At 35.0% G+C, this 15,209-nt stretch overlaps 1 protein-coding gene across 3 annotated transcripts in view; it reads right to left on the reverse strand.

The window, feature by feature from the left end:
• iav (transient receptor potential cation channel subfamily V iav) overlaps positions 1-15,209 on the reverse strand; it is a 53,133-nt gene that overhangs the window by 6,082 nt on the left and 31,842 nt on the right. For all 3 annotated transcript variants that reach the window (XM_069847144.1, XM_069847143.1, XM_069847145.1), the window contains 7 exons: positions 14,985-15,201; positions 14,433-14,594; positions 12,972-13,160; positions 9,083-9,198; positions 5,597-5,826; positions 4,025-4,354; positions 892-1,145 (listed from right to left, as the gene is read on the reverse strand). In XM_069847144.1, coding sequence (XP_069703245.1) covers positions 892-1,145; positions 4,025-4,354; positions 5,597-5,826; positions 9,083-9,198; positions 12,972-13,160; positions 14,433-14,594; positions 14,985-15,201 — 1,498 coding nt within the window. The remainder of the gene's footprint in view (positions 1-891; positions 1,146-4,024; positions 4,355-5,596; positions 5,827-9,082; positions 9,199-12,971; positions 13,161-14,432; positions 14,595-14,984; positions 15,202-15,209) is intronic.

The following is a 15,209-nucleotide window of genomic DNA, read 5'->3' on the forward strand; positions in this document are numbered from 1 at the left end:
AAGAACTACAAATAATAGAAACCATCTACCAGAATGATAACGAATAGCAATTTATTGATATGTTCTGCAAACCACACACATACTGAAATGAGAACTGTAAATTTCCACAAAGAAATGTGTTTTACCCCTAATCAAATCCAACCAAGACTTACTTGAGATTATTAAATAATAACAATAATATATAAAACAGAAAAATTAGGTATTATCCTACAAAAATATAAAAAGGGACTGTCTTAATCATCGATAATACCTTCCAGAGACGAAGCTAATGGAGACCTGCCAGAACAACTGTAATATTATCTCAAGTGTTGGATGAAGATGGATGTCAGCAGAAGGCAATCTATGGAAAGAGTACATGAGTATATGTTTATGTATGCAATGATGAAAGGTAAGAGGTGCCAAGCTGGATCTTATCCACAGATGAAAGAAAACCTAGCTTTGTCTGTGTTACCACCCATTAAATCACAACATCAACAGCAACTGAGCTTATTAACAAAAACTTAAGAAGTACCAGTACGTACACTGGGTATGTACAAAAATTGAATCTTGATACAATAGAAATTATTCCCAAAACATAGAAATCAGTAACAGTGGAAACTTGCACTGTAGTGAAAATGTCCAAAAGCTTGAAATACGATCAGCCATATGATCCCAGAATACTGAAACACTCCCAGAAGAGAGATGGAGATGATGATGATAATGATGATGATGATGACGATGACGGTGACGATGACGATGACTGCTGTTGTGTTGCAGTTATTGTTGATCTTCATCAGTTCAGTCTCCAGTGGTCTGGTTCATGCCTAACTGAATTTCATGTGTTGCTTATCAGATATTTGCATTGTTACATCTTTATACTGCTGTCAGTGTAGTAACACAATTAATACTTACAAAAGGATTGCCATTTTCAGTAGGCAGTATGTTTCTGAGAATTCCAGTGGTCGTCAGTGGTCGGCTCTGATCCTGTATGAAGGCAGGATTCACAAGTCCACTGTCAGATGAGGTGCTGGAGCTGCCGTCGTCCAGGTGTTGAAACAAGTGTTGCTGGTCTTGACTGACACTCGTCCTGCCCCCGGAATTGGCACTGCGCAGTCTTGCAGAACGAGCTCTTCTTATGCGTGAGCCACGTCCCAGCAGGGGACCATCTGGTAAACAGAATCACAGGATTATATACCCAAACTAACAGTTTTAAGTGTCTAAGATATAATGTGGCATTTCCCCGAGGAAAATATTTGAAAGAGAATTAGATCAGTTAATATCTCTGATTGAGATTCTGGCTGATAAGTACATCTATTATCAGACAGTACATCTCATTTGACGATATGTGACAGAGGAAGAACAATTGTTTGTGCGAGATTGTGCGTATTTGCATGGTTTCCGCACAAAACCAATCCGCGGAAAGTCTAAAATTCCACATTCAGTATTCCCAACCTAACACACATAACAATTTCCCTCTTCTTACCGCTTAAGTGACATATTGATTTTACTGCTTTAGGCTTTTAACATATTATTTTTAGAAACGTTCAATATAGTAATAATTATAAATTGGAAACTTACCACTGCAATTTCACCTAAATTGCACTGTTAATTATTGTTTTTAAATATTTGCAAAAATTAAGTAAACTCTACAACTCCACTAAAGTTACTGCATTCGTGATGCAAGTAACATTAAGGAAGCCGTGAAAAAAATCAACAAGATTCCAGACTCATCATAGACTGGGGGGAAAAAAAAGACAGACATATATCACGGCCTGCTGGAGTATAGTAAACACAGAAAACATTTTAAAGCAACAATGTTGAAGATAGGTATTTTTGTTTTGCAAATTTGCCGTCATTGAACAGGAACCAAGATAGAGATTTTCATTGCAACTAATTAGACTTTCAGGTATGTAATAAACGATCTTCGCACAAAATAATGTATGATACACGAGTGGTATGTTTTCTTTCAATTCTCGGAAATTAAAAAAGCTCAACTACGTTTTGCTTTTTCAAACTTTTCCTCGAACATGAAAACTTCAACATACCGCTCTTGTAACGCATATTACTATTGTATGCATCTGAAGTCTGATTAGTGTAATATGTAACTAGTCAGTGATGTATGCAATGGAGGAGGAAAGGAACTGGCCACCCTAACCCATTATCTCCTGGCTTATTGCCTCATGAGTGACACCTTATTGGTGTCACTTAAGGGGTTCCACTCCTCTTTGAACAGTTGACTAAACAACAACAAATAAATTATTTTTGGGGTAGGATGGCGAGAAATACAGACAAACGGCCATTGCAACGAAACTTTGGAAAAACTCCAAGGAAACATAAAAATATACAAGTAATGGCTTTATCTTAATTATAATATTATTAGTTATGAATTTTGAACACTAATAATTACATTTATACAAGTAATTAACGGAATGGACCTTACAATCCTACTTTATGCTGATCATCAAATGACAGATAGATAATCAGAAAGTTAAATCAATATGCAATAATATAAACTGAATGATATAAACAAATTTAAAATGCGGTTCCCTACAGAAACGTTATGGAGCTCGTAAATCCATTTCTTGGACAATTGATACGCCAATTAGGGCGCTCAAATCATTTATCATTATGCAAAACATCATAATTTAGTCAAATGCATGATGTTTAGTTTTGTTTTAAATGCAATCTAGTGTGTGTGTGTGTATGTGTATATATATATATATATATATATATATATATATATATATATATATATATATATATATATATAATGCCTACCCACTTCACTTTACGTGATTCGGGTTCTGCATATTGCGGATAGATGGCAGGACTGTGATCCATTTTCTAGTTGCACAAAACTTCAGCAGGCCATGCTGTGTGTTTCAAATTCAAATATCATTCTTATTTACTAAAAAAATATTGTCTGCTTTTAGCCTCTTTAAGTACCGTAAATTATATTCATTGTAGCATTTACAGTACGATTTAATGGATGAATACTAATAGATTTTCATATCATTTTCAAAGATAAACTAGCAAAAAAAAATTGATTTTCCTTGTATATGCTCCAAGCCATGAGAATGTTTGAATCAACTGGCAAGAGTATATATATTAACATGCGTTATATGTTTCCTGTCCAAATCTGTGCGATCACTTTATTTGTGAGTAGTAGGCCTATAGGTTTCACTGTTTCATTTAACATACCAGTACTACTTACTTACTTACTTACAAATGGCTTTTAAGGAACCCGAAGGTTCATTGCCGCCCTCACATAAGCCCGCCATCGGTCCCTATCCTGTGCAAGATTAAGCCAGTCTCTATCATCATATCCCACCTCCCTCAAATCCATTTTAATATTATCCTCCCATCTACGTCTCGGCCTCCCTAAAGGTCTTTTTCCCTCCGGTCTCCCAACTAACACTCTATATGCATTTCTGGATTCGCCCATACGTGCTACATGCCCTGCCCATCTCAAACGTCTGGATTTCAAGTTCCTAATTATGTCAGGTGAAGAATACAATGTGTGCAGTTCTGTGTTGTGTAACTTTCTCCATTCTCCTGTAACTTCATCCCGCTTAGCCCCAAATATTTTCCTAAGCACCTTATTCTCAACCACCCTTAACCTATGTTCCTCTCTCAGAGTGAGAGTCCAAGTTTCACAGCCATTTAGAAGAACCGGTAGTATAACTGTGTTTTATAAATTCTAACTTTCAGATTTTTGGAGAGCAGACTGGATGATAAGAGCTTCTCAACCGAATAATAACACGCATTTCCCATATTTATTCTGCGTTTAATTTCCTCCCGAGTGTCATTTATATTTGTTACTGTTGCTCCAAGATATTTGAATTTTTCCACCTCTTCGAAGGATAAATCTCCAATATTTATATTTCCATTTCGTACAATATTCCCGTCACGAGACATACCAGTACTACAATGCATACATTTTATCTTCCCCTGCTCGCATATGTGCAGCTGCTCTGTGCATTGCCACTTCTGCTCTACATCTCCGAGCGGAGGAAGATAAAATGTATGCACTATGTAAACCTACCACCAAGTCCGTCACTATCACTAGGATCAAGAGCCGTGGCCTGACGTCGCCGCTCATCTAAAGCCTCCTGGGAGAGTGACAGACAACAGTACTGGTGCTGTTCTCTGGGTGACACCTCTTCTAAACCGTCTACATCTGCTGCAGCTGTTGCCAGGCTCACAAGTTCTGATTCTGCTACGTGTGGTAATTCTGACGCTATTACTAGTTGGCGGAGATGGTCCTTGTCCTCATGGTCGGCTTCTAGCTTCGGGTATAGAGATGGAACAGCAGGGGGCGCCATTGTAGGCAGCTCAGTTCCAAACTGCGATAACATGTCAGTAATCCGTCCACCTGATGATCAAAAGAAATGTGGGCATATATAGTACATTATTGCTACGAACTTCCCATATTATAGGGTTTTCACAAGGACGAAATATTATAAACAGTACTGGTAAGTAGAAATACAAGGTATAGATCATATATAACCCATAAATCTTGAACATAAATAAAACTTAATAGATATTAATTTTAAACTGAGTGAATATAAAAAAGTTTGGCTACAGGGTAACTAACTAAACTATGAGGTTTATAATTTTGTTTTAAATTATACATACGGTATTGTAATAATAATTCATTAATTCTTAAGTTAATTATTAGATCCATAAAGGAGATTAATTAAAATTGAAACAGACTCTTTAATAGTGATAATGGTCAATCTGGTCTGCTTTATCTAATCCCATTGATGTCCAGAAATTAGAAAGAAATTTGGGAATGGTTCCCCATACTCCAATTATTAACCTCATTACTGTCCAATTGTCTAGACTATTTAATTTTGTAATAATTAATTGTGGGACCATAACTACGTTATGCAGATTTTGGAAGACTCTCTGCAGATTCTGCATTTCTACCTTTATTTTAATAATAATTAATATTTTGTTCTTGTAATTATATTTGTATTATGATTCTAAATTTTTGTGTAAAATGAACTTCTATTTCTCTGTGTATAATCTTCTGGATCCTAGGGGTCATCCTCATTGGAGGGCAGATAATTTTATGAATAATAATAAATCATATATATATAAGATACGCACACTCACACGCATATATATATATATTATTTATGTGAACAATGAACTAATGAAAAATTTTAATATTATGTAAATTTTGTTTGGTTTACCTATATTAGAAACTTTTGTATTATGTTGTGTATTGGAATTGATTTTGCATTCATAATATGCTGCTGTGTCCTTTGTGCAACCCTTTTCTTAAGGGCAGCTATCTTATGATTAAATAAAAAAAAAAATTATATTTAATACTGTATATAAATCAAATTTATGTATATACTGGAGTACGATGGTGCGAGATTTTTGGGTCATTGCAAAGTTTCGCAGATATAAAGACAGCTATTGTTTCGGAGCTAGTATCAGTTCCATCATCAAGGAAAGTGGTACCAGTACGTACGTATCTGTTGGATCTGCTACCAAGGACTGTCAAAGAGCCTGCTTTCCCTGATGATGAAATGGTGTGAATATCCTACAATATTGCACCATGTAGACCACTGTGAAAACATGAAATAATAGTTAGTATATTTACCTCCCACCTCAGTTGGGACACTGAGAGTGGATGGAGTCGTGGTTGGAGGGAAAGTTGGAGCTGAAGTTTGTGTTGGGACTGGCACCAAAGCCGGTGTCAGCCCTGATGCAGGCACAGGCTGAGTAGAAACATTGAGATCCAGGTCGTGTGTGAACGCCATCACATCTAGGGCGGCAGTAAGAGCGTCCCCAAAACCTACATTAGCATCTGGCTCCGTAAGATGATCTGGACTGTTGAGTATAAAGTAAATTCCTAGTTATTTCTTTTAATATCTCTTTTAAATTATGGACATTATACATAATTGTTGGGGTTATGGTCGACATTATAAAAATGAAAATGCTTCTTTTTCACACAGATGGAACCTAACAAAATGGAAAATGTACTGGAACAAATACACTAAGTGACTTCATTCTTTTTATCGAGTATTAGAAAAGCTGTAATAAATGTTGACGTATAAATCGAAGCTGCAATACTTCGGCATTGCAGCTGTATGGCAGTGAAAATTGAATCTATGGGGAACTATTATTAAGATTTAACACAGCATAGATAAGATTTCTCTGAGAATACCTAGATACACAGTGTTAGACCACAAAGGAAGTCTTGAAATTCTATAGTAACTATAAATCGTATACATTCGCACAAAAGTAATAAATATTAGGAAATTGGACACATGTTACAGTATTACAGTAAAACCACTTTTTAATGCATCTTTAAGGGACTAATTCTTTTATCCTTAAATACAAGTTTTCTTGAAAGGAAATTGTCCACTTAATATAAGCAAGGAAGGGCAGAGAATATAAATTAAAACATGCTTATTGCTTAGGCAATTTAACTACATTATATTTATAAATCCTTAATAGTCATTAAATTTACAAATTAGCAAACTATAGCAAACACACAATAATAAATATGATAGTTTCACGAAATCATAATACCATATTTTTAAGTACCAGTGGTACTATAATTAAATTTACAATTTTAATATGTAAACACACAATAACATTTCTGCAAGCTTACTTCATTTGAGATTTTGATGCATAAGTACTGATCCTTACAATGTACTGCTACTAGTACCACACTGGTGTAACTATAATTTCTACAGAAATCGATCACAAAAGTTTGAAAAAGATTTGGAATTTCGCTTAAACGGGTTGTGTATTCGCAAATTCATTCAAATGCCTTAAAAGCAGGATTATTCTTAAAGTGGGAATCAATTACATTATTGTTATAATAGTTCTACTGGGGCTTTTGAAATAATTCCTTAAAAAACGGGAACATTAAAACGAGATTTTACTCTCTATTGAATGCATATTATCTCTACAGATTTTGGACTACTGGTTAAGCGGAAGAAAATTATGAAGGCACCTGAAGTTTTTGACAGATAACAATTATTTGATGTTACATTTGTAAAGGAATATATGAAAATAATTATTATTTTAACATGCAGAAACATCACATTCTAATCACATGAATAGCCATAACAAGCAGCCAAGGTAAACAGTGGATGAGCATGACGTGCTGCTGCATCCTACAGAATCTACTCTGCTCTAAGAGCGTTGCAGAGTTTGGATTACTGACACACTAGCTCCAAGATTGCTCGTTGTTGTGGTTAATGATATAATGTCCATGGTGTGGGAAGAAAATCTGCACAGCCCTTGAATTGCCAAAATGCCAAGGGCGATTGCTGGATGAAAGAAAAGAAAGAAGAAATGAAAAGCCATGATCAGTTCTGCAATGTAGTTTTTCAAATCATCAGTGCCAGTAGCCTGTAACTAGCAAATAGTGGTCTTGATATGGCTCCATGAAGAAATTCAGTAGTATTATATGCAGGAAAGGACGCCAAGAAAGTACACACACCTTCTCTGCCAATTCATCTTTCCAGATATTCCTCATGAAAATATTATTATTCTTTGGCTTCTTGTTGTCAGAATATTACATCATACGACTTAATAGGTATTTATATCAACCATCAATTACTGATATTAAAATGTACTAAGTTAAGTAAAAACCTTTCAAAGATTTTCGACAAGTAATTTTAAATCTAGTTGAAAAGTGTAGAGACACACTACGTCAATTGGAAAGGAATAATAATATCCATATGTGCAGGTTTCTGGATACATTTGTGTCACAGACAACAAAGAAGCTAGCCACCGGCGTGGCTCAGTCGGTTAAGGAGCTTGCCTGCCGGTCTGAATTTGCGCTCGGGCGCAGGTTCGATCCCCGCTTGGGCTGATTACCTGGTTGGGTTTTTTCCGAGGTTTTCCCCAACCATAAGGTGAATGCCAGGTAATCTATGGCGAATCCTCGGCTTCATCTCGCCAAATACCATGTCACTATCACCAACCTCATTGACGCTAAATAACCTCGTAGTTGATACAGCGTCGTTAAATAACCAACTAAAGAAAAAAAAAAACAAAACAAAGAAGTTGATACTTTGGACGAAAACGGAAGCTTCTACTTCTTCTATTCAATCACAGTTCTTTATCTGCCTTCCCGGACTTACAGCAACGAAAGACGATAACTTCTCTCTCTCTCTCTCTCTGTCTCTGTATCGAACAATGAATAATAAAGAAGAATCAGGAAATTCCGGAGAGTTTGGAATGAAGTACAAGCTATGTGAGAGTAAATTCCTCATCGAGAGCCCACGACCTAACTTGATTCAGTCTCTTTCTTTATTACTAAATAAAAAAAAACATAAATATGGTGATACTGATATTGGCAAATAATTCTGGCAATACTGTTCCATATGACTTGACGTCATATGGAAACCAACTGATGAGCTCATGTAGGTGATGTGGGAGAGAGGGACAGAAAATTCTTATATATACTGCTCCAGTGTCCTGAACTGGATGACGGCAGGTGCAAATACCTCAGAAACTATTCTTTGACTCTTAAGGACGTGAAGGTGATTAAGAAATTTTACATTTGCCTCGGAATTAACTGTTTACACTATGTGCACGGGCCTAACTAGTAGACGTATTTTATGAAAACGTTGTAGGTTGTCCTACAAAACACGAAGAAAGAGTAAAATGAGAAGAAGAATGAAGGGAAGGACCAAAGAAAAAGAAGACTAGAAACTACAGCAAGATACATGTGTCTAGCCAGATCTGTTAAAGAACCTCGGCATCATAAGAAAATAGTATAACATTTTTATGGATACATTGAAGTATTGCAGTAAATTGGAGGAGGAACGAAAGCAATTTAAGAAAGAAAGACAGAAAAAGAAAGAAAGGAAGGAAGAAAAAAAACAAACACAACTGTCATCACCACTACAAATCTAATAAAAACTAAAAATCGATCATAAGAAGTCTAATGACTAGGACTTCTGCTTTGTGAAGACAAACATATAGACAGAGCAAGAAAAAAATATATAACACACTAATTTAAATCTCAAAGTGAGTTATTATTTTGCAAGACCAATTAACATTTTTATGTTATATAAAGTTTTATATATATTTATAAAATATATATTTGATTAAAACTTACCTCATGACAACTCTTACTGGTGTTGATATTTCTGCTCGCTCCCACATTAATTTACGTAATTCTTCGCCAGTCATGCCTCGTTTCTTAAGCTCTCTGATTGTCACTTTACCAACATACTGAAATTGAGATAATTACATAATTTGTGGGATTATAAAGGGCATGTTCATACCATATAGAAACATTTAAAGAGAAAAGAAACATACGTTTGCAGGAACATAAAGCTACGCAAAAGAACAAATTACATTCTAATTTCTTAAAAAAGCTGATTTGGTTGGAGGATTACTTTCCAATTGCTCCAGATAAAGTCAAGTAAGACGTTTCCACAATCCCACTAAACTGTTAGCTGAATTCCATTTCTGATGTATGGTACATTGTAGACGGAATTCATTACAACCGATGACATGATGATAGGCGATAATAAATTTATGAGTCGCCCTAGGTGGCGCAGTCGGTAAAGTGCTGGCCTTCTGTGCCCGAGCTTGCGGGTTCGATCCTGGCCCAGATCGATAACATTTAAGTGTGCTTAAATGTGAAGGCTCATGTCACTAGATTTACTGGCATGTAAAAGAACTTCTGTGGGACAAAATTCTAGCACACCAGCAACGCTGATATAACCTCGATAGTTGCTAGCGTCGTTAAATAAAACATAATTTAATTTAATAAATTTATGAGTAGCAGTAACCTATAATTTTTAAAATGATTCATACTTTCAGCCATTTGCGTCTGAAAATGTAAATTATGGATTGATGATACAAGACCTCTGAGAATTTTGCTTACGATGTTAAATACCAGTAACAGAATGCTGAAAGGTTTTATTAAGCCTATATACTAAATTGTACGTAAATTGAAATTAAATCCATGAAATCCAAGTATCCAAATTCAGAGATTTCAAAAATAACAATACGAGAAGAATAACTAATCACTAGACATCGGATTTTTAGGCACTAAAAATTGCAGTTTTAGGCGCCTAAAATAAGCTCAAAATTTGTAAAATTAGGCTCTATTTTAATGAAAATAGGCATTTTAGGCACATCAAGGTATCATACTTATTTCTTTCACTGAAATTTTTAGTTACACTAAAATACGCACAAAAACGTATGTTTAAACATTAAAAAAGAATACTATATTATATTTATAAACAGAGCTGCACAAATTTAATATATTGAAACTAATGAAATAATGATTATTGATATCAAGATTACTCATTTTAAGTTATTGAAATTGAGTTCCATGCTCAGACTTTATTATAATTATCTGCACAGTACACCACCAGAATTTTTTCTAAATTCTCCACAGTTAACCTTTGCCTTTTGTCACTGAGAATCATTTTGAAAGCAGAAAAGCTTCTTTCAACCGAAACTGATGTGAGAGGCGCAAATTTTAAATTAGGTACAATAGAAACATCAATACTTACTGGAACATTTACACTTTCCCCCGATATCACTCTTGATACTTTTTCCAACAATGAAAATCCTACATTCTTATTTAATACGTTGTCCCACTTATTTTTAACTTTTTTCCCAGTTTCGCCCAAAGCAGAATGTATGTTCACTTGAGCTTCCTTTACTATTGCTATTTGGCTACAAAGAGATTGTTTTTCACGTTCTAATTGTTCAATGCTTGCAGGTATGAAAGAAAAGTTTGATGTTATGTAGGCAATATCGTTTTTTACTCGTGAGTCATTCAGACAATCTTTCACTGCTTTCACACACGCTGCACTATCAGTTTCAGGTAATTTATCAATAACTGTGACCACTTCTTTAAAATACTTAGAATAATACACCACTGACTGAATCCAGGTTCCCCATCGTGTAACAACCGGCTGAGGTGGGAGTGGGATATCTGGAAAGTCCTCTCTGAATATTGGAATCCTGGATGGGGCTTTACAAAAACATTTTTTTGTGTTAGAAATAAACGAATTGACAAGAGGAAATTCATTCCGGATTGTTTCAGAAACCCTGTGAAGGCCATGTGCTAGACAGGTTACATGCGTGAGGTTAGGATAAAATGTTTTAAGAAGTGGAGCTGCAGCAACCATGTATGAGGCAGCATCAGTACAAAACAACAGAACTTTAGAATCGTCTATATTACCTGAGTATAAAGACTGTAGGCCTTTATTTACAAAATAAGCAATGGCTTGGCTATTCACTTTCGAAAGTTCCTTAACACATACGAGGTGTGGAATCGAAGGTCCATCAGGACTAAGTTTTCCTACTACCATATTTGCTATATACCTATTCATAGGATCTGAGGTTTCATCCACAGATACCCATATGTAAGAATCACCTATATCCTCCCGAATGGAAGCTAAAGTTTCATTGTATATTCTGTCTAAGTAATTTTTTCTTAGGGTCGACTCAGATGGGCTATTTTGTTTGCAGTATTTTTGTAAAAACTGTCTTAAAACCGGATTTTCAATTGCATTCCAGGGAATGTTAGCAGCAACAAACGCTCTGGTTAAATCAGCATAGAAATTGCTGCTGAGATTGGATGAAGTAGGCTGTGTTAGTAAAGTTTGTTACAGTTGATTTTTCTGCTGAGCTTTAGCCTTATGAGCCGCTCCTTGCACATGCTGCTTTAGGTGGCACTTCTTTTCTTGCGAAATCTAAAAATGTAAAGTAAACTGAATTAAAATAAAATCCTAATTGTTGTATTGCCGTATTTCTATCACAAAGTTAGTGGGTTCGAACAATCAAAATTTTAATGACCTGCAAATACTTTAACTATCGGAATTTAAAAGGTTAAAGTGTAGTGGTCTTAAAAAGAATTATACCTCAGGATAGCTCAGTCAATGTATAACTATTATAGGCCTACTCATTAAAATTAATATAATTTATATATTTCAACTATTGTTACATACCTGTTTGCCACAAATCTTGCAGAATATTATTTTTCCATCGTAAGTGAATTCTGAATATTCTGTTAGCCATTGCCGGATCAATGTAGATTTTGCACTTATATTTTTCGGCATTATCGCGTTAAACTTCACAGGAAAACGTCCTACCGCTCAAAACTTCTCAACACAAATAAGGTGAGGGAAAGAGCAACTGTTAACGAGCATTCAAATGAACCGTTGTTATTGAGATTCAATTGGACAAAAATACAAAGTTCCACTTATTGTTGCATTTCCTGGTAGTGTTAACACTAGGAGGGCCATTCTTTTAAATATTTTGTAACGGTTTACCCTACTAATTCGCAGTTTTACGACTTTTCATAAATATTTCAAAAACACTCTTTCTCCAAAAATTGTGATTTTATAACACTCTGAAGGGCAGTACAGCTAATCGGTTTCAGACCGAAAACAGTCATTTTTATAGTATAGTATATCTCTGAATCAGTAGCAGCACATGTTGTGATTGTTGCCTGCTTCAAAACTAAGGTTGGTTCTTTGTCGGCATTTATGCCTCCAAACATGTTAAATTCGGTAAAATCTATTGCGAGTGTCGTGAGATTCAAAACATTTTGTTTCCTTTATCAATGGTTTCATGGCCGGTGTGAAGCAAACTTTCCACTTTTTAAATGCCTTAAATTTCGCAGTGAATGCATGTATAAATTATAAAAAGTAAGAGTAAAATGCGAAACTTTACAGTGAGTTAGGCATTTTTAGGCGAATATTAACAAATTAGGCTCTAATAACCGTTTTAGGGCATTTTAGGGCACTATAAAACTCTTTGAATACCTTTCAATTTCCATGAAACAGAAATATTAATAATTATTTTTACTTTTCTCCTAAAGAAACAAAATAGGCATTTGCCCTAGAATCCGATGTCTGCTAATCACGATAATAATAATAATAATAATAATAATAATAATAATAATAATAATAATAATCATCATCATCATCATCATCATAATGACGCAATTCTAGGAACGAGAACCAACATGATACCTTCCAATTTGCTACAGCCCCTTTGCGCTGCTTGGCCCGTGTCTTGCTCTTGCTCTTGATGACCATGACTCCCCTCTGCTCGGTACTGGGATCGTCTCCAGGTCCTAGTTTGATACTGTATTCTTGTAAGTAATGATGAGCATCATTTTGGTTTACTGCTCTCTCCAAACTCACTACTATCTTTGCCCACTGAAAAATAAAGACAAAATAAGCACATGTTACAATATGAGTCCCTTCCTTGCAAGGTGTCTTTTATATTCTTTTCAAGGTTGATAAAAATCACAGTAAAATAAAATAACATATTTAAAACATAATTTCTGTTATAATCCTTTGTTGTAAATATTGATGATATACAGTAGTTATGGACAGTGTGTTTGCAGAATTGACTAAGTGTGTATAACTTCGTACAAAGAAGGCGCAGGTGACTCGCCTGGTAAATATATACAGTACATGGCTCGCTTATGACTGCTGTCTGAAATCAGATTCCAATTCACCAGGGAAGTAGAAAATTATCGCCAGCCAAAAAGGACTAGGTATCTGTCACTTTGCTTGTACTGTGTTTGTCTTGTATTGTCTCATACAACTATCATTATGCCATGGTATCCAATGCTGGCACATAATTACTCAAAAAAAAAAACAAACAAACAAACAAACAAATAGGCCTAAGAATGAGAAAAAGATGGGTGGGGAAAAAAGTAGTGGTAGTGGTAGTGGTAGTGGTAGTGGTAGTGGTAGTGGTAGTGGTAGTGTAAGTTAGAGAAGAAAACAAGAGACAGAAAAGCGAACAGAGGAAGTAAAAGAGAAGGAGGAAGAATAAAAGGACAGCGAAAGATAAACAAAGCAAGAGACAGAAGTAATAAATGAGAGATCATGGTCTTTATATACTTCAGGAGACAAGAGAAGAGTGAGTGGGTCTATAACAGCAAAGGAAGAAAAGAATAAGGGAAGGAGAAACATGAATAGAGGAGGAAGGAGAAAAAGGAATAAGAGAACAATGAGGAGAAAGAAAAGAAAGGTGAAAACAAGAGAAAGATGAAGAAAAAGAAGGAAATAGAACCTTAAGATTTAGTTATAAAAAACAACTCTTTAGTCTTAAATTGAAACTAAGATGGTAAATTATCTTCAGCACTGAAGATAATAACAGTGCATCGAATCTAGTCGATTAAGGTCATTTGCCAACTTAGTTTCAATTTAACACTAGAGAGTTGTTTTTATAACTGAATTTCAAGGTATATAATGTGTTAAAGGTGTAATATATAAAGAAAATAGAAGATGCGGAAGAGGAAGATAATGAAGAAGGCCTAGAAATCCTTAACTTTTCCTGAAGATAGATAAAGAGAAGAACAAAAAGATGGAATAAGAGAAAAGGAAGAAGAAAAAAAAAACAAGACGTGAAAGAAAAAAAAAGGAAGGAGAATAATAGTAAGATGATTCAATCAATTAATGAAATCACGAACATACCTGTTTCATCCATTCCTTCTCACTCTGTTCAATAACATGAGCATAAGTGTTTCCCATCATAGCTATCAACATGTTCAGCAACAAAATGGGGACAAGAATCATGAAAATAGTAAACACAGTCTTGGCAAGTGTTGGATAAGATGTAAGGCTCAGCTCTGCATACTGAAACAAATTGCTTCTGATAAACAATGTCACGTCAAAGCATATTTCACCACATAAAATATTGGCTCTAAAAGCACAATATCATATTTTAAAGCATGAATTCAATAATGTGTCGAGGAACGTTGTCAACAGTACAAGACTTGTTTGTAAGTGTGAGAGTTACATTTTAAGAGATTTTTATATGTTCCTAGAAACGCAAATAAGATGGAGTACAACATTTCTAGCCGAAATAAGATATATTGTACAGTACAGTATATAGGTAACATACTGTCAAAGCAGCAGAGCTCAGGTAAACGATAAATGAGATGCCTTACATTTCAGATTGTTACATATTAGTACTTTACCTGAGCGTTATCCATATTTTTAACTTCTATATAGAATCATACTTACATTGTAATCACCAAGAGTTATTTGAAATAGAGCCATCCATGTTGAGGAATAAGAACTGTACAAAGATGTCTTCACTCCAGGAAATCCTTTGTACAAAAAGTAGAATGATTGTGAAAACCCAAACAAAACAATGGAATAAATTATTCCAAATGTAAACATGTCACCAACAATCATAGAGTAGACCATTGTAACAAATGGGCCAGTTAAACGAATTGCACTGAAAAA

Source organism: Periplaneta americana, chromosome 15 (assembly GCF_040183065.1).
Source record: "Periplaneta americana isolate PAMFEO1 chromosome 15, P.americana_PAMFEO1_priV1, whole genome shotgun sequence".
Taxonomy (NCBI): domain Eukaryota; kingdom Metazoa; phylum Arthropoda; class Insecta; order Blattodea; family Blattidae; genus Periplaneta; species Periplaneta americana.